Raw genomic sequence first — 27799 nt, forward strand, 5'->3', positions numbered from 1 at the left:
CTACCCACTTCAGCTGTACACAACCATTAGAAAAATATAACACTTACCATCTGAATCACATTTGTGACGAGTAATAATCCACTGACACTGGTCGGGTACAGGGTTGAATAACCCAAACCGTCACAGCATACCACCAAACAGGGACGACCCAGATTCACTAACAAAAATCGGGTTGATAGGTCGTGAGACACCTCACTGTTAACTCTTGTGAAATGACTAATTACTATAACAGATACAATATTTCAGAGGACAGTAGCAGTGCCAGGTGGTGCTTATTCATAAAGTAAAACAAAAATAGCTCAAAGTCAGAAAGCAAACTGAAGAAGTATTCATCGCTAATCCAAGTTAGATTAAATATTCCATAAATTGATCCGGATTCTGAGTAATTTTTGTCATTGATAAACACTGCTAGTTCAATATGTTCGTATTGATTTTTGTAACTGTGGAGACCATGGAATGGATTTATGCATTCTCCCTCTGGGCAGGTGGTGGCGGCCGACAGGGGTCTCAGTGGTCGAATGCCACACTGGGTGGGAAGGTGGGTTAGTAGGGTTTTATTTTTGGGTTGAGTGCCTTCCTCCTTCTAGTCTTGTCCTGGGCACAAATAAAGTTTGCCCTGTCTCCCGGCCTCCTTCTAGTTGAGGCTTGGGGTGAGGGTACTTCCTGAGTTAATTACCAGTAATCTTCATTACTCCAATTCTCTCTTCCTCCTCCCAGTACTTACATTATGTGACGCCCTTTTTGCTGAGGTGAAAAAAAGAGCAGAAAAATGTTTTTTTTTGGTATCAGATTAAGGCAGTTTATGTATTTCTACTTGTCACTTCGGAAGCCCAACAGACACCAAGTAAAAACCTCAGAAAGGGGGTAAATATGGACATATGGGCCTCAAATAGTTGACTTCAAAAAGGCTGTAAAATTTGTCTCAAAGTATTTATATATAATTTCAGACACAAATAATAAACTTACAGAAATAGAAATATACGTATACTGCCATGAACAGATATATAAAAACAAAAATGTTTCTTTGCCTTTTTTTCTCATGCAGTAAGAAAGGCATTAAGTAAGAGATGGGATGACAAAGAAAATGAGAAGTTACTACAGTTTTTCTTGCAAATGGTCAGTTATTTTTAGGACAGGTGGCAGTCATTGTTTTGCCGTTGGTTGGGAGAGGTTTAGCTTTTAACCCAGATTGTTGTCAATTTTGGAGAAGGACGAGGCAGCTCTTGTGGTGTTGGGAGTGGGGGCATGTTCTGTAAGCCCTGAGTTCCTGCAAGATTTAGGAAGAGGAAGGCTCCAGGAAAAAGGTAAGAGTAGGCAGAGGTAAAGAGGATAGTTATGTGTTTTTAATAGGTTCATAACAATGTGAGAAGGTAAGTTTAACTTCTTAAGTTGCACTTTTTGGGCGTGGTTAGGCTGCCACCAGGAAAACCTATCAGACCCAGACATTTCTGAAAACTAGACATCTGGAGGAGTCCAGGGTGGTGTGCTTCGCATGCATCCCACACCATTTCCATACCCACAATGCCTTGCAAACCTCAAACGTTAACTAAAAATACACATTTTCCTTATATTTTTGTGAGGACACCTTCTGGAAGCTTTAGGGAGCCACAAATGTCCTACCCCACAGCATTCCCACAAGTCTCCTGATAAAAATAGTACCTCACTTGTGTCGGTGGGCCAAGAGACCTTGACACAAAAGGCACTAAAGTGCTTTGTGGAGAGATCAGCAAGAGAGGTAGCTGCGGGATTTGGGGAAACACTACACAGCCACCCATGAAAAACTACAAACCGCAGACATTTTTTAAAGGGACTGCAGGTTGGTGCGCCTTGTGTGAATCCCATGAGGTTTTCTTACCCACAAGGCCCTGCAAACCTCAAACTTTGCCTGAAATCAAGCATTTTCCCTACATTTCTGTGATGGAAACTTCCGGAATCTGCAGGAATCCAGTGTTCCTACCACACAGCATTGCCCCACTTGTGCGGATAAAAATGCTGTGCCACTTGTATGGTTGGGCCTAGTGCCAGCAACAGGAACTGATCCAACTGAGGTAAACAGGAGTCCCCACGCAAGGACTCCCATTGACCTTGGTTTGTTCTGTTCCTGCCACAAGCACTATGCCCAGCCACAGAAGTGGGGCAGCGTTTTTATCTGCACACATGGGGAAATGCTGGGTGGTAGGAATTTTGTGGATTTCTGTGGGTTCGGGAAGTTTGCATAGCAGAAATGTAAGGAATATGCGTGATTTCAGGTGAATTTTGAAGTTTGCCGGGAACTGTGGGTAATCAAATCACCCAATCCTGGATTTTCCTATGTGTCTAGTTTTTTAAAATGTGCAGATTTGCTAGGTTTTCCTAGGTTCTGGCTGAGCTACAGTCCAAAATCTATAACTAGTCACATTGGGGACAAAAAGGGTCTGCTTTCAGTGGAAAAATGGGATGCACCCATGTTGCGTTTTGGTCTGTTTTTTGCTGCAGGCACAAAGCCTACCCACACCAGTGAGGTAACATTTTTATTGGAAGACTTAAGTGATTGCAGGGTGGAGGGAAGAGTGTGGCTCCCTGCAGATTCGAGAACTTTCCTTCAGAAAAATATGAGGAAAATGTGTCTTTCAGGTTTGCAAGGGATTCTGAGTGAAACGACCAGGTGAGAGCCAATGCAAGTCACCCCAACCTGGAGTTCCCCTAAGTGTCCAGTTTTCAAACATGTACAGGTTTGCTAGGTTTCCCTAGTTCCTGGCTCAGCTAGGGCCCAAAATCTACAGCTATCCATTTTGCAAAAACAGGCCAGTTCTGGGTGCAAAAATGTGATGTGCCCATGTTGTGTTTTAGGCCATTTCATGTTGCAGGCAGTAGACCTCTCCACACAAGTGGGGTACACTTTTATCGGAAGGCATGTGGGAGCATAGACTAGTAGGACATTTGTTATAACAAATTGGATATTCCTGCATTTGTGCCTTCCAAATCTAAGGCAGTGTGTAAGAAAGAAGACATTTTGAAAAATACCCTCTAAATCCTCCTGCAGGTATCCACAACTTCAGAGATACACAAATAGCCTCTGCTCCTAAATTGCAAATCCTGTGCTCTTTTCAGAAATACATTGGTTACCTTGATATCTATTTTTCACTCTACATATTTCAGCAAATGAAGTTGTCAATAAAAAAAAACAATGTACGGTGCAGCTCAGTTGTTGGTTCTAGGTATCTCTGGTTCTTAGCGAACCCACAAACCCTATATAGTCTCACAACCAAAATGGTCTAACCAATGTAATGGTACATTGCAGTTGTAAATTGGCCACTCTGACAATAGGTTACAGACGAAAACACTGTCACAAATGACAGTTTTTTTCTGCTTGTTTTCAATTTTATTTCAACCCTCAGTTTCTTTCGGAAAGCCCTGAGGCAACTACACATATGACCCCTTGCTGAAATTGGAATGTTGCCCACTGAATATTGTCCACAGCTTTCCTGGATCACCCTTTGATTTCACAGTGGTTTCCACCACAAACTGGTACTAAGTTGAAGGCACAAAAAATAGGAAAAATAGTCTACCTCTTTGAAAAATGCCAAAACAGTGAAAACAAAAAGGTTTTTTTTGGATTCAACAGTGCATGTTCCTGAAAGCTGGTGACTTCAGTACAGCAAACTGTTCGTAGATGCCATTTTAAGGAAAAAACACAGACACTTATTTGGAACACTTTTTCCCTTGTTGTCTAAATAAATTCAATATTTTGCTGTATTTAGCCTATTTTCTTGGTCCTGTCCAGGGAAATGCACAAACCATGGGTAACTTTAGAACCCCCAGGATGTTGGAAAAAAGGAAGCTAATTTGGGGTGGATACGTTAGGTGGAACAAGTTGTAGCGCCCTAAGCGCAAACTACCCCTAAATAACCAAAAAAAGGGATCATCCTAGGGGCAGACTCATCCTAGGCAGATCCTTTCAACAGTGGGGCCTTGGTGGGCTTAGAGGAAGTTCACATCATCCTGGCAAGGGTGCTTCAATTCTTTAGGGGAGTATTCATTGATGATCGTATAGTGAGATTTTATTAATTGTGAGGCAATATGCCAGGGATTAATTGCTAGGTGTTATGACCAGTTCTAAATAAAGCAGCTTTTCACACCATACATTAGTGCCTATCATGCCTGCACTGTCTCACTCTATGAATGCTTTGTCTCGACAGTGAGTGAATTGAGGCTACAGCCAGCTTTTGCAGCCCGTTTATCACACAGAAGTATGTGAAAAAAAATGTGTAAATCTCCAGACAGGACTCTGTGTGTTTGCTGTACGGAAGGATTGATAAACCTGCTTGTGAGCCAGTGCTTACTTTAGTCAGTTGTACTCAGTGCATCCTAACCTTACTGAACTTCCAAATAATGCTCCAATTACAAGGTGGACAGTGGAGAAGTGCTCAAAGTTCCTGGTGCTGAATCACAGATTCCAGCTGGTAACTGCAGCCCTGCACCAGTACTTCATTTGTAAAAGAATAAGTACAGGGAATCAAAGTTTTGTGCAGAATATTTACACAATATTTTACACCCTCTACGCCGGGACCACAGCCAAACTCCAAAATCGCCTGCAACGCATTCAAAACGCATCGGCCCACCTCATCCTCGACATACCCCGCAGCAGCCACATCTCCGCACACCTGAGACACCTGCATTGGCTCCCTGTCAGCAAAAGGATCACCTTCCGACTTCTCACCCACGCACACAAAGCCCTCTACGACAAGGGACCGGAATACCTCAACAGACGCCTCAGCTTCTACGTCCCCACCCGCCTCCTCCGCTCCTCTGGCCTCGCACTCGCTGCTGTCCCTCGCATCCGCCGCTCCACGGCGGGTGGGAGATCTTTCTCCTTCCTGGCGGCCAAGACCTGGAACTCCCTCCCCACCAGCCTCAGGACCACTCCGCTTTCCGGAGACTCCTAAAGACCTGGCTGTTCGAATAGCGATAACCTCCCCCTTTTTCCCCTAGCGCCTTGAGACCTGCACGGGTGAGTAGCGCCCTTTATAAAAGTTAATGATTTGATTTGATTTGAGAATCCCGTGGCCAGCACTACTGAATGTCGAGGGTGTCGAATATTAAAGTTATGTAGTCTTGATTTCACCTCAGGCCTCTTTCTTTTTTCATCAGACGCTCACTGTCCGTTTATCTTTCAATATTTTTCAACTGCTCTTTCTTTGTCGCTGTTTCGATCTTTCTCTTCCTCCATCCTTACCGTTTTGTGTTTTCTCTTTCACTCTCTGGGTGGAAGACCGATAAGGAAAAATAAGTGCTGGTCCCCAGAAATTAGTTGCTGGTAGGCCCCACGTGCAACCATCAGCTCAAATTAAGTACCTCGAGCACATATCTTGCTTTTGCCTAAGAGCGAAAACATTTTCAGACCCAAGCCACACATTTCTCACCTTAACATGGTGTCGCAGGTCCCTGTTAAGTGACTGGGAGAGGTCATGTGGGCCACCGGCACTTGGATGTCAGGGTAAGACCTGAAAAAACACCATAACTGTTATACTGATCAAGCCCCTGGCCCAAAAAAAATGTTAGTGCAGATTTGGATTGCAACGAACGTGCCTATGGTGAAAACCATGCATACCAAGAGCCAATCTCTAAACTGCGTCTGGCATCGTGGGACCCAATTCCATAGAGACTTTGGTTAAGCTGAAGCATAACACTGCTGTTGCCTTTTGCCTAGCCCATGACTGCTCCAACTTGGTTCTTTTTTCAGTGTCTCCTTCTCACTCCTGCTGAAATGTGAATAATGCCAGTCTCCTTGCTTAGAAGATGTACCTAAGGTGAACTCTGTGCCAAATTCCAACAAATATAATGTCACAAACTCGTGTTCCAAGAAACTACAATCTCTTGAACAGACACACCACCGCTATCATGTTTTTAACTCCAACAACTAATTATCTGGCTTCAGATATTAATTATGTTTTTTAATGTGTAGAGCACAACATATTTTATTGGTCCTTTATGCATAAAGCAGCAAATGTCGCTTTAAACTCAGCAACACGTATTTTCAAAAAGTGATTTTAAGAGTAGCTAAGTCATTTTTCAAGGCCCCTTTAAAGCCCATTGGATGTATGGGTGTTTGGCTGAAGATCATTACATCATATGCATCCAACGGGGTATATATAGTGGATACCTACCAGTCTTATCATAGAATTTGCTAAATTATAAAGGTAAATCAAAGAAAAAAAACAGCAGTGGTGGCATATGTAGCCATGCTTCAAATTCCTCTCCACCTGAATTTATATGTTAAGTCACCTTTTGAACACACTGTAAGTTGGCAACATGTTTCTGGATGCAAGGGCTATTATTATTTTAAGAAACCAATCATCAATTTTAAAGACAACAGTTTGTGTCTTAGTGTAGGTCCATCAACCAGACCAAAGGCTTTCGAATAATCCATGAAAGCTACATAAACAGGCTTCACTTTTTGCTTTTACTTATTTATTCAAGGCAATTCTAAGTACTGTTAAGTTATCTAGACAAGTGTTGAGAAATTCCTGCCTGGCCCAGTGGTAAGATAATATTTCCTGTGACCAAATCCTGAAAGTATTCTACAATAGTTTATCGTCCAGGAGGGCTATCTGACAAGGAGTTTTTGAATTTACTTTTGGCCTCTATTGTTTGATAATAAAACGACTTTCTCTCTAGGATCTTGACATTAGATAAGTGAACATTCCATAAAATGATGGGCTAAAAAGGTATTCCAGCTTTTAGTATTCTGTTTTAAGATCAAAGATGGGGATCTCTACTGGTCCTTAAATATTTGAGTTTCTGGCGACATTTTTAAGGCTAGTGATTTTCTTTGGCCCAGATGTTTCACCACTTGTATTGAGCTCTGCAGGAGTTTTTTAAACTACTTTCTGATCAGGAGTGTTAGGTGCATATAGACCTTTTATATCATCACACTAAACCCCTTCTGATGAAGCTACATTTGATCAAGAAATCTAGGTAACTAATTTGCAAGCAATCAAGTACCAATACCTGCAAAAACATTTTTGCTTAGATGCTTCATGCAAGGCACTACAGAAATTATGTTCCCCAGATTCAAAGACCACCCCACAGTACCTCCTGAGTTCTTCCCTCAATGAATGTATATCATGTTTCAGATTAGTAGTGGGTATTGCATACTGAAATCAAATAAGTTTACAGAAGCTCAGCTCCTGTTCTCTTTTGACAGTTTTGATGTCCTTCAAGTTTCTTCTAATTAGTGCTCCACTGGCACAGGATGCGAATGTGTTAAATCACTTTACAAAATGTTTATAACATAAAATGGAGCTTAATGGAGCATGGGTCTTGAGAGACGATGCTGAATAACTGGCTCAAGATGGAAAGGGGAACTTCCTTCTACAACTCGGTATCATCTGGAAGTTGTTACTCAAGGTATCGTCTTCAGAATGGATACATTACTACAGAAGTGCTCCTCAGAACAATACACTTGGGGATCACCAAGAATTAGTTGACTGAATTTCTTAGACAGCCTATAATTTACCAGGGTGTTCCCCGGATTAATAAATTTAGATTAATTTAAGCCACCACTCTGCACCTCAGAAAAATAAACTACATGATACTTACAAAAATAAAATCTCCTCTCTAAAAATATTTCCACTTTCTACAAAAACATTTCTCAAAATGAAAAGCTTGTGAACAATTGGTTTAAGCTACAGCACATAGAGAAAATAATGACTGACCCTGTACATTTTATTTTTAAAGTCAACGTATCATACTTCTCTCACACGGCAGTTTCAAAGAAAACATTTTCCCTGAGTTCTATGTTTGGCTGACCTAGGAACAAAAGCACGCTTTTGTTTTTATTCTGCATTTTTCTTGGACGCAGTGTTTTCTCACCCTGTTTTAAATGTTCCTTTCCTGCATGTTTGGCTGCATATAAGTTTAACTGTCTATAAGATCTCATGACAACAATTCTTTAAACACGTACATATAAAAGATTACAAGGAGAGTGTAGAAAATAAGGCATAACATGTAGCTTGTAAAAAGATACCATGTGTATCTTCTGATGTGTTTACTTTGCAGACAACAGTATTTTCATCGCTGGTTTATGGCTTTTGTGTTTTGGAGGTGCGTGCTGCTTGGTTGCCTTAGCCTGTAATAAGGAAAGTGCTATACACAAATCACCATTGCAGGTTCATTTTTGTTTTACATTCGTGTCCTGTTAACATGTTACTGGATTTACATCTGTTTTTTTCATGAAGTATGTAGATGTGTGAACCTAGGCTTTCCTAAAGATGCTAACAAAAATACGCTCGCTTTGTCAAAAGTATTTACTATACAATATTTTGCAGTGTATGCCTTTCAGGTTCACACCTTATAACACAAACTCAACCTTCCGACTTCTTATCATGGCATTATCATTTAAACGTATGTTCAGCAAAGGGCCCCTTATCGCCGCTTCATTCTGTTGTGGCCTAAGAGACTGCTTCATTATTGAACTGCTAAGGGAGCTAGACTGCTGCTTGGCACCGAGGAATGTGTTTACTTTTGTACACCACACAAGGTCTTGTACATTGATTTATTTATTTTTGCCGCTGAGTGATTTCATGCCTCTGAGTGCCACTTCCTTACACAGAACATGCAAATAAGGAATGCAGTTCCAAATTAACCTACCCTCTTTTTAGTTCTAGGATACCAGACAAAGCAAGTTGTCTGATTGCAAAATGTCCTATTGTGAGCTTACCAAGAACATACAGTGGCTTGCAAACCACCTTAAAAAATCACTTCTTTTTCATTTTTTATGTACCAATATATGATAGATTAGTAAATAAATAATATGGTATCCACGTCATTTTGAAGGTGTGCATGCTAATGACGCAAGCACACAACTATAAGATTACATAGCTGTGTAACATAACCTTTTAATTTTTTGCTTTATGTTTGTCTTGGCAATGCTGCACAGCACCTTGCTGATGGTGTGCAATAACCCCAAAAGGCATTGGCAAAGACAATATTTTCCAAAGACGAGATCTGCTGGCTTTTGCCAATGCTCATTTTACATATAAAGCAGCATCATTTGATTGCTTCTTGTGCGAGACCCCTCAGCCAAAAGCTACTCACCCTGGGAAAGGTAGGTGCAAATTTCCCAGATGTACTTGCGATCCCATCACAATGTTGGGGTTCTGGGAACAAATCATTGGTGAAGGGTATACGGGAGACCTGTAGAGAAAAACAAATTGCCTTTTAGAAAAATGGTCACCAATATTTCATCATTAACACCCCTGGAAAATGTGATTAATGACTTTCAGTCCGGGTTTACAAAAAACAAGAAGCTGAAGGGTAAACATTTATAAAATTTTGATTAGATCTCATATTCACAAATAGTGTTTATGTCTTAGTAAACAAAGACTACATGCAGGAATTAATAAGAAAACAGAGGGCCTGTTTTAGAGTTTGGGGGACAGGGTAGTCGGTCACAAACGTGATGGGGTACCCTGTGCAGTCAACCTTTGGTACGCCCACTCTGTTTTGAGTTGAACGGACTATCGGTTTTATGACAGCAGCGCCCCCTCTGGCTCAGCTGTCTAAAAACATACAGCAATGGCTCAAAGGAGTAGGGTAGGGGGCATTGGAGGAAGGACGTCAGACCCCCCACCCTATTTAAGGTGGACGGTCTGATGTCTCTTTTTTGTCTGGCAACAAAAAGTGGATTTTTTCTTTTTTATTTTTTCAGGTAAATAAGTGAATATCTTATTACAACTGTTTTGCCCAAAGAAATTAACAGAACGGTACATTGCTAGATTGCAGATTCAAAAAGTCTGAAGATTCAGAAAGTTTCCAAAAGTTCCCCAAAAACCATTACTATGTGACAAGATGCGAACTCCCACAACTTTACATCCACCCACTGTCGCCACGGCCAGCTTAAATGGGAACAGATAAGATTCGTTCATCCATCTGAGTGATATTCTATTTCAACGGAAGAGATGAGTTCGAGTCTCACCTGCCTGAGCACACACGCAGGTATTTATTATTGGAGTTAGGCAAGACTGGAAGAGCACTTACTGTTCTTCATAAGGATAAATGGACATCTCAGAAATATTCTCATTGACTGTACCTTTGCCACAACGGTTATTCTCGTGCTCCTTATTCATCTCAAAGCTCACTGTCCTGAACACCAGCACTGTTACAATTGAATATATAGCACAGGCTTCTCCCTATCATAGCCACAAATTAAACCAGACGTTTCAAGTATCCCACCACCTTTAACCATCTACCTCTTCCTGGGCTCTATTCAGTCCATTTATTTAGCTTTTTTGTATATGGTGCTACCTCATTACAAGGTATTAGAGAGCTTTATATAAAACATGGCGGTGGTGTCCTTGGTAGTGTTGCTTCATTCATAAGTCCAATAAGAGGATTCTATAAGACTGCCCTCCCAGCTCGCATCCTGATGGGGACGATGGGATATGTTAATTAACACTTATTCACTATGTGAAAATTACGCTGAAACATGTAACCTGATTGTTGACAATCAAAACGACTGTCCGTGTATAAATGACTATTGGCAGACACATCCAGATCTACCTACAGGACTTTAAAGTGATTATTCGCGATCATCAAATCTTGTTAATCACTGGAAACTGAGTAATGAGCTCCCCAGCCAGTTTTCAGTTAACATTACACCAGACCCGGAAGGGAAGAATTTGTAAACCCTCCACACTGTGCAGTGTAAGATGCACACATGGTCTGCCATGCTGAGCTATGGTGAATGGAAAGCTCGTCTCCCTGCTAAAGACTTAAAGTACCCTTGCCAGGATGATGTGAACTTCCTCTAAGCCCACCAAGGCCTCACTGTTGAAAGGATCTGCCTAGGATGAGTCTGCGATGATTGCTATACTCCAGATGTTCAAAAGAAGTGACACCAAGCATGATAACATCTGGGTCCATGAAACAGTGCACTGCCCTTAAATATCAAGATATGTGCGTCTGTTCGGTCTCCTAGCCTTCCAGTGTCCTTGGGTGACTGTCCTTACATCTTGTGATGACCTATGGAAGTCCTGAAGAAGCTTAACTTTGACCACAGACCAGGGGTCTCGAATGACCCTCTTCCATCACAAAATCTCTACACCAATCAGTAGTGTCGGAGGTACAGTGTAAGTGTACACCATCATCAGTCATTCCGAAATCTTAAATATTGATTTAAGCAATTTAGAATACTCTAACTCCACACCAGATGGTAGGACAGTACACAGAATGTGATCTAGAACGACACAACTGCAAACTCGTTTTTTAAAACAAATATAGGGTCTGTTTAGACAATGAAGCTATTATCTGTTACTGGCTCTGTTTTAGTTGTACTGTTTCTCAGTGTCTGCTGTAGAAAGTCTTCATTGCTACCCTAAGAAAGAAATGGTGTATTTGGTCATCCAGCTGGAATGCTACAGTATAGAGGCCTATGTTATTAAATGTTACAGTTAATGTCAAGGCAATTCTGACTGGCCTTGGAACCCAAACTAAGGCTTTGCACCATAAGTGAGAAAAAGAAGGATTCTTTAACCCAGTGTTTCTAATGACCATAGCAATCTGGTTTCCCATATTACCATTTCACATGCTGGACAACAGCTTAAGTTACTCTTTTGAAAAACACTTGTTATCACCATCACTTCTATAATGTAAAGAATCATCCAAAGAATGTCTGGCAGCGGTGCTTTTAGAAACAGCCATACCAAAATGCTGCAAATGTCAACTGTAATGCAGCTTACAACATTCTGCTGATCATGAAAAAAACGCTATAAAAAAATAGGTGCCATATTTAAAGAGAAAGAAAGATGGCATTAAAGAACAAGATCAATCTTTGAGCCTGAATGTATAGACGTCTACGTGGGGCAACAACCGATGCATGAGTGCAACAATATCATCAAGATGACTAAGACCAACACTCAGCGAAGGTATATTTTGAGTTCCTGACCAATTACAGGCGAAGAAGGTGTTAATGAATAAAAATGAAAGAGACAAAGGGAGAGAGAGATATTTATAAAGAGGGATTTATAAACTTAAGAAACGTGGAGCAAACTGCACTAAAAAAGGAATAAAGGATTCAAAAATATTTTGAATGTAACAGGGAGGACTTACAGGGCATAGTGCACGAAGGCAATAAATGGCTGCTGTAGGAAAATTGAAGAAAAACACAGAAATAAAAGGACTGAGAGCAAGGGTAAGATGAGATTGAAAAGAGGTAAAAATGATTTGGACATTAATATTTCAGCTTACTGTGCCACAGGACTGTCCTGTTGGTGGGCTCCCATTTCAGGTTTTGGCGATATACTGGTGTCACTGGGCTTCGACTGGCCTTGAGCACTGCAAGTAGAAACATTTATTGATAAAGAACCCATCACACATAAAGAACACAATAAAGCTCTTTCTAATGTGTATCATTAGCTTGGCCCCTGCCTAGTGTTGCTTGGCTTTACGGCCATATTTGTGGTCCCTGTGGTTGGAGTGGAGACTAGGCATATGAGAGACAGAAAATCAGGAGTGTGTTGCTTTGGTCCAAGCTTACTAATTCCTTGTAGCTAGAAGGTGGGTAAACCTAGGGAGCACTGAGTTGCTAGAGGGAGTTGAGTTTCTGCGTGGTCACATGACAGACTAACAGAAAACGACAACCTCGTAGCTGCATTCTGATCGACTATTGGTCAATGTGATTTCTTGGGTTTAGTAGAAAAGGGAAGTGTACACAGTGGTCTTCCAATCCACAGCTACCTTCAAGTCAGTGGACACTGCCTTTTATTTATAGCACTGATGGTACACATGCCTAACTAAAAAGCATGTACACTACTTCAAGCTTCCTGGCCCCGTGTTATTTCAAAGTTCTGTTCTTCTCAGCTCCAAGTACATTGGAGGGCTACATAGATGACACTACTCTCACATCATTACTCATCTATACTCAAACACAAAAGTTCAAACAAACTTCTGCATCCAAACACGTTTACACTCCAGTGAATTGTAACAGTTACCGACTGTATGACACATGTACATAACCACATCAAATATATCCAATTTCTATCAGATACTAACAACCCATTACACTCAAAACGCACATCCAAGCTCGGCCAAGCATTTAATTGCACACACCTGCACTTTGATGCGTACGTTATCAGATGATTACATATCCTCCAAGATTAACACTCAGATTATATAGTTTGCTGTATCAGTAGCATAGCTACCAGTAGCAACCAGTTCGTTTGCACCCTCCTAACTGTCCCAGAAGGATGGCTCCGCTTCTGTCACGCCTGTGATAGGACTGAAGCATGTTAACCCTGCTGTTTTCTGTTCCCTGCGAGGACAATTTGAAGCCACCGAGGGCGCCAAGGCCCATGCCAGAGGGCCATCTGGAGTTTGTCCAACCCCACAGGCTGAGGCATGGACATTCATAATGTCTGGATACCTCAGCCTGCGTGACACTGCTGCAAAGTGCATGTGCTTGGTCTAGGTTAAATATCTAATTTAGTACAATTTCGGAATCTTCTGGGCAACCTATGTAAAGGCAGGTTAGGTAAATATTACTTCATTGATCAGAGAACGGGCGTGTGCTGACGATTTTGAGACTAGAATCAGTGTTTATACTCTAGTTCCTATGCTTCCTATGCTCACTGTTTAACTTCCAGTGTTGTGGTAGGAGAAAAATCTGCAGGAAATCCTCGGATTAATATAGCGTTCCTCCTTGCGTCTGGCTACATATATTCCTCAAATGCAAAGAGGGGTGCATTGTGTGTGATTTCTTTAGGAAGGAAAGCGAATGTTTCAGAATCTTCGTTTTCCAAGTCTGCAGTTGACAACAAGTGAAATTCTCAAACTAATTGTGACACTCGTCGTGTATTTACGTGTAAAACCTTTAAAAATGCTTCTCAGTATTCGAAGACGCATTGTGCACTGCACAAAAACATTAGCCAAACAGTATCAGAAAATACAGCAGTGAAAGTACCAAATGTTTGCGGCAGAGAACGAGGTAGAATTCGAATCATTCAGAGACGTATATTCACGCAGCATTAACGGCTTTGGCGGTAGCCGGCTGTATTTCCCTCATGTCAAGCTTGGCCAAAGACACACGGTCCCTGTTCACCAAGACACACTTCTTCGTGTGGAGATCTGCCGTGGTCAACCAGGAGAAATGTCAGTTTAATGCAGTGAGGCAACAGTATTACCTGGTGGATCATTCTCTGCAACAAGAGATGTACTTTTGTTTTTCAGGTACTGCTGTGATATGATAACAAAACAACTCAGTTCTGCCATGCTCGAGGTTTTTTATTTCTTTGATGGGAATCACTGAAGTAGCGGATACTCTGGCCACGTGAGAGAAAAATTGTCACACAATGTACTTCTGCATTTGAGGATTTCCTTTCAGAAAAAATCTCTCCTTCATCCAATGAGGAACATTTTCCAGGCAGGTTTTCAGAATGATATTTGTTAAGTGCCCACACGGATATGAAGCTGGATGTCCTCAGCGTATATTTGGAACTGTGGTTGATATTGTTGTCCCAGCTGTCAGCCATTTTGAAGAAAATGGCCGGATTACTAGGATATCGGTGGGACTTCGCCTAAAATGGATTTACCATTGACAATGAAGAGCCAGTTTTGATTTGCTGACTGTAGTTCTACATAAATATATATACCGATCCATTTCTCCAAGCACTTGAAAAAAAAGTGTTACTGTCCGTTATGACATAAGCTGCATATTAAGGAGGATCAAATTCATTGTAGAATCTTTGCCCAAGGAGGACATCTGATATTTCTTGATGTCTTGTGGGATCCTTTCCTCTTCTAATGGCATAAAACAGAATTATCTTACCCCAGTCCTTGCTACTAAACAAGGGTTGGGGTGGGATGTATTGAGGGGGGGCGGGGTTTGGCTAGAGATAGGACTGTACTTCACAGGATTCAGTGGCTTGGCCAGGGTGTTTCCTAGTAATAAAGTGATTATAGCGTGTCTCATAGCCCTGGGGACCACGCATTGTTGAGCAAAGGCACTTATGGCAGGTGACACAAATTATGTGGCTTAATGGCTTGAGCAACCCTCTTTGTAAGCTGGGGGTCTCTGTGTTGGCTTAACACCCTGTGACTCTGGGCAAATCATTTAATCTCCCCGTACCTACAAATCAAAGCCTTTAGACCCTCAAGGGTGATTTGCAGCGCTTTGAAAATCCTGGATTTATTTAAATTAGTCTTTTATTATGCTGGCTGTGTACAGATCTAATGGGGTGTTCTAGGCTTTCAGCTTGCCAGCTGTTTTGCACAAATGTTCGAGTTTACTGATAAGCAAAGAGCTCTTGAGAGTTACTTGATTAAAGTGAACTCAAATGCAATATTACTAATAATACATTCCTGTAAATTCCCTTATGTGCAGCTAACAGGGACTGCAAGAGACTTGCTGTGGCCCCAGATACTTTGTTGTAATATTGCTGAAACAGAAGTTCCAGGAAGGTCAAACCAATACAAACTACAAGCAAGGTCAAAGATTGCAGTAGTCCTGAGACTACATGTGCGAATAAACTGAATGCTGAGAAGTACTCGAGTTTTAGGTGTTTGTTCTTGGTTGCAATATTACTGACGGAAACGTTATGTGATCACCAACTTGAAGTTGATGACAAGCAACTATGTTTACAAAATATAGAGTACAACACGTTACTTACCTTTGGTAACACCTTTCCTATTAGAAACTATCTAAACACAGATTCCTTAGAATATTCCTGTTAGAAATGGGGTCTCTAGTTGTCAGTCGGTTTGAATCCTGTCCAAGTAGGGACCCTCACGCTGGTGGGGATAAGGGAGATACCCGCTCAGATAATCACTGCTCACACCCTTGGTAGCCTGGCACGAGTAGTCAGGCTTATCTCAGAAGCAATGCGTAAAGCATTTGCACATAACACACAGTAATAGATGAACACTACAAAAGGAGACCACACCATTTTTAGAAAAATAGCCAATATTTATCTATATAAAACAAGACCAAATACGATAAAAAACCACCATACAGTAATAAATATATGAATGCCACAAGATTTACTCAAAAATACAGTTCCTTGAACTCGATAGTTCCACCTGGGGCTATCATGGATTCGTGATCAACAAAACCAACAGTTCAGGCCAGCAGCGACGTCAGGGGCCAGCTACGGTGTCGGGAAGACCCATAAACAGTACCTTTGGAATTGCAGGGCGTTGTGATCCTCGTGGTGAGCTCCAGAGAGTGGCGTCGCTGGCGTCACGGTGTGGCGTCGCTGGCGTCACGGTGTCAGTGCGGGGTTTGTCAGGCCCTTGAAATCACATGCATTGCGGATTGAACTCCGGGTTGATGAAGTCAGGAGTGCTGGCGTAGATGGCGTTGGGGCTGTGGTGCGAAGTGGGATAATGCGACGTGCGGTGCCCATAGGTCATGATGCAGGCAGCGGCTCAGTGACGGTGTCCAGCGGCTTTGGTGAGACCAATGCTGCAGTGTCAAGCGGGGCGGTGCAATGTTCGGTGTCACCAAGTCACAGTGCAGGCAGTGGCATCGTCGTTGCTGAAGCGCTGTCGTCAGTAGGCCCCCGCAAGCGGTGCAGGACAGTGCTTCATGACCCTCATGAGCGGTGAAGTCGTCTGATGACAGCGTTGGTGAGACCAGGGTCACAGTGTGAAGTGGGACAATGGAGCTCCCTGCGGCGTTGGCAGGTCATGGTGCAGGCCAGCGGCTTTGTTGGTGGTGTCTTCTCTTTTGAACAGCACAAAACACACAGTTCCCAGTACTGCAGGTCGAGGAAACTGAAGTCTTTGGTGTCCCTGAGACTTCCACCAGGAGGCAATCTTTACTTCAAGCCCTTGGAGAACTCTTTCAAGCAGGACACCCAGCAAACATCACCCTTTGCACTCTTTTCAGGCAGAAACAGCAACTGCAGGCCAGTCCAGCAAAGCAACACAGCAAAGGGACAGTAGTCCTCCTTCAGCTCTTCTCCTGGGCAGAGGTTCCTCTTAATTCCAGAAAGATTCTAAAAGTCTGGGGTTTTGGGTGGTTTTCTTACACCCCTTTCCGCCTTTGAAGTTGGCAAACTTCAAAGCAAAGTCTCAAGTGTTTGCAAGATCCTTCCTTGTCCAGGCCAGGCCACAGACACACCAGGGGGTTGGAGACTGCATTGTGTGAGGGCAGGCACAGTCCTTTCAGGTGTAGGCAACCACTCCTCCCTCCACTCTAGCTCAGATGGCCCATCGGGATATGCAGACTACACCCCAGACCCCTTTGTGTCACTGTCTTGAGGGAATTCACAACAGCTCAACTCTCAAACTAACCCACACGGGGAATCCACAAACAGGCAGTCACACAATGGTCTAAGCAACAAAACGCCTACTTTCTAAAAGTGGTATTTTCAAACACACAATCTAAAAACCACCTTTCACTAAAAGATGTATTTTTCAATTGTGAGTTCAGAGACCCCAAACTCCATATTTCTATCTGCCCTCAAAGGGAATCTGCGATTTAAGTTATTTAAAGGCTGCTCCCATGTTAACTTGTGAGGGAGATAGGCCTTGCAACAGTGAAACCTGAATTAGGCAGTATTTCACTGTTAGGACATGTACAACACAACAGTACATGTCCTACCTTTTAAATACACTGCACCCTGCCCAAGGGGCTACCTAGGGCCTACATTAGGGGTGCCTTACATGTACCAAAAGGGAAGGTTTGGTCCTGGCAAGTGGGTACACTTTCCAGTTAGAGTTGGCAGTTTACAACTGCACACACAAACACTGTAGTGGTAGGCCTGAGCCATGTTTACAGGGCTACTTATGTTGGTGGCCCAATCGGTGCTGCAGGCCCACTAGTAGCATTTGATTTACAGGCCCTTGGCACCTCTGGTGCACTTTACCAGGTACTTACCAGTAAATCAAATATGAAAATTATGGATAAACCAATCAACAGTACAATTTACCTAGGGAGCACTTGCACTCTAGCACTGATCTGCAGTGGTAAAGTGTGCAGAGACAATAAACCAGCAAAAACAGAGTCTAGTAAACCATAAAAACAGGAGGTCAGATGGCAAGAAGACAGGGGAGACACGCCAAAAAGCTGCCAGGCCTAACAATTCCCCAGGTGTCAGACTGGATATCGAAGACCTTGAGCAGTACCTCAGTGTGGGGATAGGTGGCTCCCTGTCAATGTCGTCAGCACCAGATATGACATGAGCGGTGCCCATATAGGGGCCACATCAGCGCACTGAGATCAGTTTCTTTTGTAACATATCCTGCGTACACAGACGCAAGCCTCGTCAGAATGTTTATGATCACTGTGCAGAATCTAAGGAACTTCAGGAGAAAGGGCTAGTTCGAAGAGCGAAGAGGAAGGTACGGTCGGTAAGGAATCTGTGGCTGAATACAGTTTCTACCACAAAAGGCATTACCAAAGGTAAGTAACTTGTTCTACTAACTACAGATTTCTAATCTTCAAATAGGTTCCAAAGCGATAACCTCCTGGAGGAAGGACTGCAAACTGACTCATGTCAAAAAGCCCTGCAGGACCAAGTAGGGAAAATGCCCATCTCGACACTCGACTTTCCAGACAATATTGCTTTGTGAATGTATCAAGCCACACCCAGGTAGCCACCTGGCTTATGTCCAGGAAAGGCCAGCGTGCCAATACAGTAGTAGCAGCCTCAGCTTTGGTAGAGTGAGCCCTCAAGCCATCTGGAGACTGTTTTTTTGTTAAAATGTAGCAGATTTTAATGCAGAGTATAATCCACTGAGAGATGGTCCTTTTCTGCACTGCCTTTCCATTAGCTGCAGTGAAATAAATGAAAAGGTGAATGTCCAGTTGTTTTTTTGGTACGATCAATATAAAAACTAAGAGCTCTCCTTTTTGGGCCAAGTGATGTAACTTCTCCTCCTATTTTGAGGGGTGAAGGGAGCAAAGAATGACTGGAGGGTGACAGACCGACCAATGTGAAAGCGGGTGACCACTTTCGGGAAAAAAGGAGGCATGAGTTAGAAAAAACAGTTTGTCCAGGTAGAAGCCTATACATGGCAGGTGAACTGAAAGAACCTGAAACTCGCTCACCCTCCGTGCCAATGACAGTTTGGGATGAAGTGGGTCAACAAGCTTGGCCGAATACTAAGCCACAAACCTTTCCTAATGGCAGGCATTTACAGATTGCATTGTGGGGTGCCTGGCTGGCTGTCAGAATGACAACAATCTTGGAAGGAAAATCAAAACAATCTCCAAGCAAGAAGATGGGGCATCCACAGGTTTGGATGCAGGACTCTGTCCTGCTGCTGCGACAGGATTTTCTCCCTAAGAGGCAGCCTCATCGGAGGACAGATACCCAGGACCAGGAGTTTGGGAAACCATACCCTCTGTGCCCAGTCCAGAGTAAACAATATGACTTAAACCCAGTTGATTATTTTTTTGAAAAGTCAAGGCAGGAGTGGTATTGGCAGGAAGGTGTATATGAGTCTTGAAGTACGCTTCAAGCGCCGCAATGCGTCTTCAATCGAGAACCATATTGGAAAATCCAACATGCAGTAACGCTGACTGCATATTCTCTGTGGTGACAAATAGATTGAGCCAAGCTTCTCTCCATTCTTGGAAGAGTCTACCGTCCATCAACTCCCGGTGAAGACGAGGAGCTTTTGGTGCCAGATACCGGCGCAAAGAAGTACTGCTCAAGAGTTTCTGGATCCAGTCTGACACATGGGTTATTTTATAGAGTAAAGAATCTGCAGTTAGAAGCCTTTTCCATAATATTATTGTATTTAGTATGGAGGCAGTAATTTCAATAATTCCATGTCTTAAATGTTTAAATAAAATTGTTAGTACGTACTTGTTGACTGCCATTATGATTGATGCCGGTGTATATCCATCAGTCTTCGTTGTAGGTTGTTCTTCTGAAATTAAGAGGGTGGGAGAGCAAGCCGAAGGGAGATAGGGAAAGAGCAAGTGACAGAAAGATTTGCAGAAGTATAGAGAGATGAAGAGAATCAAGCCAAGAGGGAGCGAGAGGAGAAAGAAAAGAAAGGTGGAAGCAGAGGGACAGGAAAAGAGAATAAAGCAAATAGGGTATGAGAGACAGAGAGAGAGAGATAGAATGGCAGATGCAGAAAGACAAAGACAGAAGGAAACAGCAGTGGAAGACAAAAACAAGACCGAGAAGAGAGGCACCCAGCAGACGTAGTTAGATCAAGAGGGTGTATAACAAGGAGAGAGATCAGAGAAAACCGGGGGAAATAAAGAGGTCAGGGAGATGTGAAGAGAATCATGGAGAAAAGGGAGCACGTGACAAAAAAGGTAAATATGTAAGAGAAGGATGGTGAGTAAGAATGGGAGACAAAGGAGAGAGAATGATAATGAAAGCGAAATAGGAGATAATAAACAGTTACAATCTGCACTTATACGTTTTTCAAATAATATTTAACCACACCATTATCTGCAAGCACTAAATCTAGATTGGCCTGGACTCCTGGAGTCAATGTGAGTGATACTAACTGGCCATCTTTATCATGCCACTGTACTGTTTTCCTCATAATGCAATAAGAACAGCGCAGTAGCTCTACGGCCCTCATTACAAGTGGCCTCTTAATTCTGATGGGGACGGTAACAGCAATTACCGGCTCCACTGGTATTAGATCATCTTTGGGAGCACCACGGATATCTTTACTTTAATCGAGAAACTGCAGCTGCTAAAAACAGCTGAAATTTCCATGCAAAAATACCTGAGGAAATGGGGAATCTGATCGTGAATTACGGATTCTCCCGTTATTCCTTATTTCCTAGTGGACTCTCATGGTCCAACTTTTTAATGGCCAGATTTTTCTCACTCACTGAGATATCTTTAGATTCAAGGGTGGGGTAAATTTTGACCATTTACTAGGCCACTCATAATGAGGGCCTACATAGTTTAAAGGCAGGCAGTATAAACCCCAATATCTCAGCCATGCATACACTTTAACTGCCAAGAAAGTTTTGCTGCTGAAACTTTTAAGCAGTGCTTTATTTAGGTATGTACCACTGCTGATTGTCTGTGTTCATTTAAAGTCCTAAGCTAGTGACATGTACTGACTGACTATATATTTTGCATAATTGGACCACTGGAATTATGTCATTTGGCTGCTGCATTTTCTGCAAAGTTCGTGGTACACCAGAGATACAGTTCCTGAAGTTGCTTTTATTTCAAGAAAAAGGCAAAAAAATGGGTAACCCAGTTACACCTTGTGAACTTGGGTGCAGGTTATGGAAATAAGAAGGGACAACAAGGGATTGTTTTTCAAAAGACTATTTCAAAATATCTTTTCAACTCAAATGTATAGACCAGTGGTGCTTAACCTGTGGTTAGCACCACCGGTCAGGGTCCGTGAAGCATTCTCAGGTGGTCCACGACTGCTTAGAAAAATCAAAAATATTAACAGATTAGGAATTTGTGTATAAATAAACCAGCAAAGTGTAAAATTGGAGGCAAACAATTAGGTTAGTATTCCCAGAGTGATTTGTGAGTGCAGTGCTAGTGCATCAAACAAGATATAGTATGGATGACTCGTAGCCTCAACTGAATTTAGAAATGCTCCAACACTCGTATTAAAAATTAGATTTTTTAAAAAAAATTGTTTCTGAAGTAAATTAAAGAAAACATAATTGGTGTATTTGTATGAGGAATGTTTGTTTCTGCATTTGTTTGTGCATTGTTTTGCAGTTTAAATGATTGAAAATGCTTGGGCCGGGGTCCCCAGTAGTGGCTCAGTGGGGGGTTCTCAGATTCCAATAATGAGTCCCAATAAGGCAGCTGACCATGTCTGGTCCACCTGTTTCACTCTCTCACAGGTTTAGCTCAGTCATCATACCCACTTCCTTTTTAGAGATTCCCATAATTACCGCCACACCAAGTGGCATCAATTCCTTGTTTTTTCAGGTTCTATTATGGAGGTCGTTTTTTCCGCTCCCAATATGGCGGCCAACTGCCAAGGTCTAACCTTTTTACGTTCTGTTTGGGCGCGAGTATCTGTTTCACTTAGAAGCCTTAGACTCACTTACTGACCGGACTGTTCCGCCTTGCAAGGAACATAGTTACATTACTGGAGATTGTGTATTACCCTTCCATCATTATGAACCATTACAATTATTTTCTGGGTGCGCTGCTATTTGAACAAAGCTCTAGCCTGCATTTACAGTTTGTGGTGAGTCTCCTTCCATATACATGGGCACCTTTCGACATTATACTCTGAGACTGATAGTAGCCTCTGGTATCCTCAGACTCTCCCACTATGTTTATCACTGGATAGTGTTTTTGGTGTATAATTGGCATACATCTGGACGTAAGCATGTTTTTTTTTTGTGATCAATATTCCTTAAATGAATATGCACTGATGGGTTGCATACATTCTTTTAGTATGACCCACAGTTCCTGAGATTCACAATCTGATATAATCTCATCCCAGTCTCCACATAATTCTTTATATGTCCAGTGCAAGGTTTGCACTTTACGATCTTGGTTATTTTGACTATTTTCTATTCATTACTTTGGTCACCTTTTAACACACATTCCTGTGTGTCACAAAGAGGTTTTCATACAAGTTTGTAATTATTGACAGATACGTTTTATGTTGTTTGATATTTATATAGTTAGTTTGGGGTCCCTTGTTATAATTCCTCCTACATCAAACTTGTCCTCAGGAAGATCTCATGGATTCATTTAATTTGAGACCGAAATGTCAACGATACATTCATCTCTCCTCCCTTACAATTTTTTTTCTTCACCTGTTAACTATTTGTTCTTCACTGAAGATCAATATTATATAATAATCATGGTGGACATCCACACATGGTTCTTTGTTACTTCCAACTGTACTGGACTGTGATGATACAGTGTGTGTGTACCTTTGGAAATGGTCTCTTGTGTACCCCTTTGTTTCCTATGCACTTTTAAATAGATTGGTTTTCAACCGTATCATTATATACGCCGTTTTTAAAAATGCATTCTCTCTTCATATTGCCATTTATATATTGTTTCATATGGTCTCCTATTGGGACACTTGTTCGAACAATATGATCTACTTTACTTCATTATTGCCTATAGAATGGAGTTGAAAAAATGTTTTGAAATATTTTTTTGTAAATAATCCCTTATTTCAAGAGGGAACAGAGTGTACAGAAACTACCTGAATTTGTTTTTTTTCGTTTAAGGTCAAATATCACTGCCCAGCGAGACACTTTCTTTGGACATACCCAATGTAAAATAGAGATCTGCATGGCGTCTGCTTAAAGGAAAGAGGAGCTTCTAAAAGCCCATACTATGGAGACAGCATAAACCTACACATCAAGAATTGTCTTTAAACACAACAAGTATAAGCATAATAAAAGTGGCACAACCTTTTATGAAAGGATATTTGCACTGGTATGCTTAGTTTCTGCTGAGCACAACAACAATCCTGCACACAACAGAAACCAGCTGACATGCACACTTGTGTGTAACACTCCATGTTACTGCTGGAGTTAGCAATGAATGTGTCTGTGTGTGTAGTGTTGTTTGCGTGGGTGTATGCATGTTTGTGAATGCGTGTAACAATGGTTATGTGAGTGCGTGTATGCATGTCGTGTGAATGTGTGTATGAATGTGTGCGAGCATGACTGGATGTATGCATGTATGAATGCGTGCAGGCCAGTGTGAGTGAGTGAGTGTATGCGTGGTGCATGTCTGCGTGTGTGTATGGGGGGGGTGAGGGGATAGGAAGGGGGGAGTGTGGATGGGGGGGTGTCTGGGAAGTGTTGGGGGGGGGAACCCCTACCAGCGACAGAGAAGGCATTCCTTGTCACTGGTAGGGCCTACCGCCATGGTTTTAAAACCATGGTGGTAGGCGGGCTCAAAATGCCACCAGCGGTACTATAGCAGACGCCGGGCTGGAGATTGATATCTCCAGCCCGGCGGCTGCTATCACCATGGCAGTCCGAGTGGAGAAGTGGCGGGCTGGCTGCAGCCAACCTGCATTCCCATAATGTGGCGGTATGTACCGCCAGTCTGTTGGCGGTACTGCTGCCAAATTACCACTCACCGCCAGGGTCATAAAGACCCCCATAATTTGTCTTCAATTGTCACATAATATTAATTGGCCCTGTGCATCATGGCTGCTTTTCCCGCTCTTAGTCAAGTTGGGCATCAGATGAAACTGCTGCCCCAGAAGTATGGTGCCCAGCATAAAATTGTGTTTTCCTATTGGACATGGGAAGCAAATGGCGTGCACTCAATCTATGATGACACTCCTGCATACTCACTTGTGTAGTGCTTCTGGAAGGCTTCATCTTTCAGCTTCTGTTTGTATAAATATTTCAGTTGTGTCAAATCCTTGATGCGATCGCCCAGGGTACGGATGCCCAAGTCATGCGCAGTGAATGGTTGGATATTCTGTATCTGGGCAGCGCCTGGTGGTGCAGATGAGGATAAGATAATGAAGAGGAATATTTTAAATAGACATTGGTGTGAACTGGCTTGGTCTGAGACCAGTAAGGATCAATCATTCAGATACCTATAAGCTAACACTAATGCATCCTTATCCTCTGAATAAAAACATCTGCTCATTGGATACAAAGGGCACAGCTAAATCTATATATGGTATACAACAGAGGTCTTCAATCTGTGGGTCGCGACCCCCAGGGGGGCCATGGAGCCCTGGAAAGGGGGTTGCGCATTGGCCCAGACGATCGTTAACTTTTATTGATTGAGTCTCCTGTGCCGTGAAAGGAAGCTGCACAGACAGCTAAAGAAGCCATTGTGCTTGCTTCCTGAATGAAATACAAATGTGAGTTAGGAGTTGATCTGCAAATGTAAATGGTAAAATAAACAAATGTAAACAATGCTTTGGAGCCGGTTCTGGCTTTAATTGATCTAATCACTCAAAGCTTTGTGATGACAAATATTTGTTCTCTTTGAGTGGTGGTGCAAAGACGTGTGTGCTTTTAATTGTGATTGTATATACAAAGAGCCAGATTTATGCTGGCCTTGCGCCATTCCAATATCACATTAGTGTCATTTTTTTTACGCTAATGTGGCATTGGAAGGGGAAAAAAGCTGCGTCATATTTACAAAGTGGCGCAATGCTTGTATATTAAATATGTTGCTATGCTGTGGCGTTAGGGGGGGCACAAGAAAAGTGGAGTTGCACTAAGTGCAGCACCACTTATCATAAATCTGCCCTGTAGTGCTTACTACCCCGGAGGAGGTGTTGAAGGGACAGCTATAAAACCAAATAATTACATATGGTCTGGTATTACTTAAATCTACATTGTGGAAATTTTATCTTTAACCTTTTTGTGCATTTTTAGTGCCCTAATGTTTTCATTTCTCCTCATTTTTTCTCTCTTTCCGTGTGTGTTGCACTCTGCTGCACACATGGAAAAAGGAAAATACCTCTCAGGATTGCTTTTGTTCAGGAAGGTGCCTCTTCATGCACAAAAACAACCCTGCCTACATTGGCGCTACGCAGCAATTTGTGCGCCAGCGCAGGGGGAAAGGGCATGAATGCACTGTATTTCATAAATACTGTGCATTCCTGCCCTTTTATATTGGCATAGGGCAGTGTACCCAGAAGACTTGCGGCGCTGCCCCACGCCAATTCCTCATAAATGAGGACCTTTGTTTTTAGCCACACCCTTGACCACGCCCCCACACTCACTGACCTTTGGTTTGCTAAACACTGTTTCATATTATTTTGTCACCGTAAAAATGATTTGCAGTGGGAATTGGGGATGTTTATGATTGTCGATGATGAGGAGTACCAAGTTCTAGAAGTTTTTGTAAGGAGCGGGTCCTTATGCCTAAAAAACGTTTGAGGGGGGGTCCCAGCATCAAAAAGTTTGAAGACCTCTGGTATACAACAAAAGAATCTCATTAACTATCAGTCTTTACCAAATGTTCTTTAATTTTAATATGATCTTATTTTTGTAAATGCCACACTCAAAACTTGCCACCGAAGGTCTGCCACTACTGGGTTTGCACTTGAATCTGTTAATGGGTTTGAAGGAACACAGTGTTCGCACATTCTAAAATAGTACAGGCCACTCACAGAACCTGCTGTAAACCTTTGTTTTTGCTGCTAAATTTGGCCAGACAGTTTTAATTTCTTACCTCTTGTAGTCATTCATGTAAATATATATCATTTCAATATTCCTTTAAAATGTATTTTCAACTATGGCACTGTTATTCCACCCTATACTGTATTGTGATCACAACAGAATTGCAGTTCACCCTACATACTTGGAACCTCTGACATTAATGAATTAATTACTTACCGGTAAACTACCTTACCCTGCCCTAGTCGATACTGATGGAGGCGGTCCCACCTCCCAAAATCTCTTTATACAAACGTCCTAGTGACAGCACTATTTTTGTCACCTTCAACTATTTTTAGATAAGCATGTAAATCTCCCCCTCCCTTATTTATGGCTTCCCATCTGTTACAAGCTTTTACAAATTGTGAGTGCCGTGAATTATGGAGAGAGGGAAGGTCGCACGAGGAGCACCATATCTCAGGATAATGTAGTTTACTGGTAACTAATTAAATTATTGTCCCCTCTTAAGTGCTCCTGGTCCCCCAGTTGATACTGATTGAGGATATACAAAAGCAGAAACGGCGCCACAATGTCCATGAATGCTTACAATTACTTAATTGCAGCTTGAGGAATACTTGAGGCAAAATTAACACTCATCTTCCTGAATCAAAACGATAATGAGGTATTAAAGTGTTAGAACATGTAGCGGCCCTGTAAATCTCTTGTAGTGAAATTCCTGCTAATTTCACCCACGAAGTGGCAAGTGCTCTTGTTGATCTGCCTTGGGTTGACTGTGGCACTTCAACTCCTATTGACAAGTATGCTTGTCATAAAGCTTGTCTAAACCATCTGCTTATTGTCGGAGTTTATACTTTTTTTCCTTTGTTAAGTATTACATAGGATTAAAAAAAGACCACTCGACTCTCTGAAATCATTTGTTCTTGGTATAAAGATCTGGAGAGCTCTTTTAACATCCAGGGTAAGAGGGTAAGAGGCATGGGGTCTGAATACTCCATGGTTGTGTTTGGTAATATTTCCTGCGAGTGATTAAATTTCTTTTGTATTTTGGGCCTAAATTTTGGATCTGGCCGAAGAAGTACCCTGTAGTTAAAAATGTTAAGTACGCGTAATTAATGACTAATGAACCAGTTTTGCCCAATCATCAAGTTACTTAACATTGGTAGCCCCTTCTCTGGTAGATACCTTTTCTATCCACAGATTCCTTACCTTTTGAATATTCCTAGGTTTCACTCTGGATCCAGAAGATTTTCGAGCAGTACCCCTGCACGCAGGTAGGTGGTGTCATACAGCTTCACATCAGCGGTGCCCGTGCCGGAAGTGACGTGCGTAGTACCTATACAGGTGCCACTTTGGCGCACAGACGTCAATTACTTTCGCAACTTTCCACACCAGAAGTGCAGAACTACAATGAGAAGTTGTGTCGCCTACTCCAGAACCATTTTGCAGAGCAGGCAGGATGTGAGGGATAATAAGGGAGCTGCAGCTGGATAAGAGTCTCTACCAGACAAAGCGTTACCGAAGGTAAGTAACTTGTTCATTTGATAGAGACTCCTAGACCCAGATTTCTTACTTTTGAATATATATCCAAGAACTCCCCAAAGATGGGTCTTTGAACTAGATTAAACCAAGTAGTCCTGGAGGACCAAATGAAGTGCCATGACGGATCTGACTGTCCAAGCAGTAATGTTTTGTCAACATGGGCAGTGATGCTCATGTCGCTGCCTGGCTAATGTCCAGGAGAGATCCACTGTGCGCTGACACAGTGATTGCAGCTAT

The 27799-nt window shown here is 42.2% G+C and overlaps 1 protein-coding gene across 5 annotated transcripts in view; it reads right to left on the reverse strand.

Annotated features, from left to right (window-relative positions):
• STAT6 (signal transducer and activator of transcription 6) overlaps positions 1-27799 on the reverse strand; it is a 604937-nt gene that overhangs the window by 37207 nt on the left and 539931 nt on the right. For 3 of the 5 annotated variants that reach the window (XM_069230781.1, XM_069230777.1, XM_069230780.1), the window contains exons 15-19: positions 24230-24376; positions 19794-19857; positions 12229-12315; positions 9079-9177; positions 5403-5483 (exon numbers count right to left, since the gene is read on the reverse strand). In XM_069230781.1, the coding sequence (XP_069086882.1) occupies positions 5403-5483; positions 9079-9177; positions 12229-12315; positions 19794-19857; positions 24230-24376 (478 nt within the window). The remainder of the gene's footprint in view (positions 1-5402; positions 5484-9078; positions 9178-12228; positions 12316-19793; positions 19858-24229; positions 24377-27799) is intronic. The other 2 variants (XM_069230778.1, XM_069230779.1) reach the window with 2 other exon arrangements.

This window comes from Pleurodeles waltl, chromosome 4_2 (genome assembly GCF_031143425.1).
Source record: "Pleurodeles waltl isolate 20211129_DDA chromosome 4_2, aPleWal1.hap1.20221129, whole genome shotgun sequence".
NCBI lineage: Eukaryota > Metazoa > Chordata > Amphibia > Caudata > Salamandridae > Pleurodeles > Pleurodeles waltl.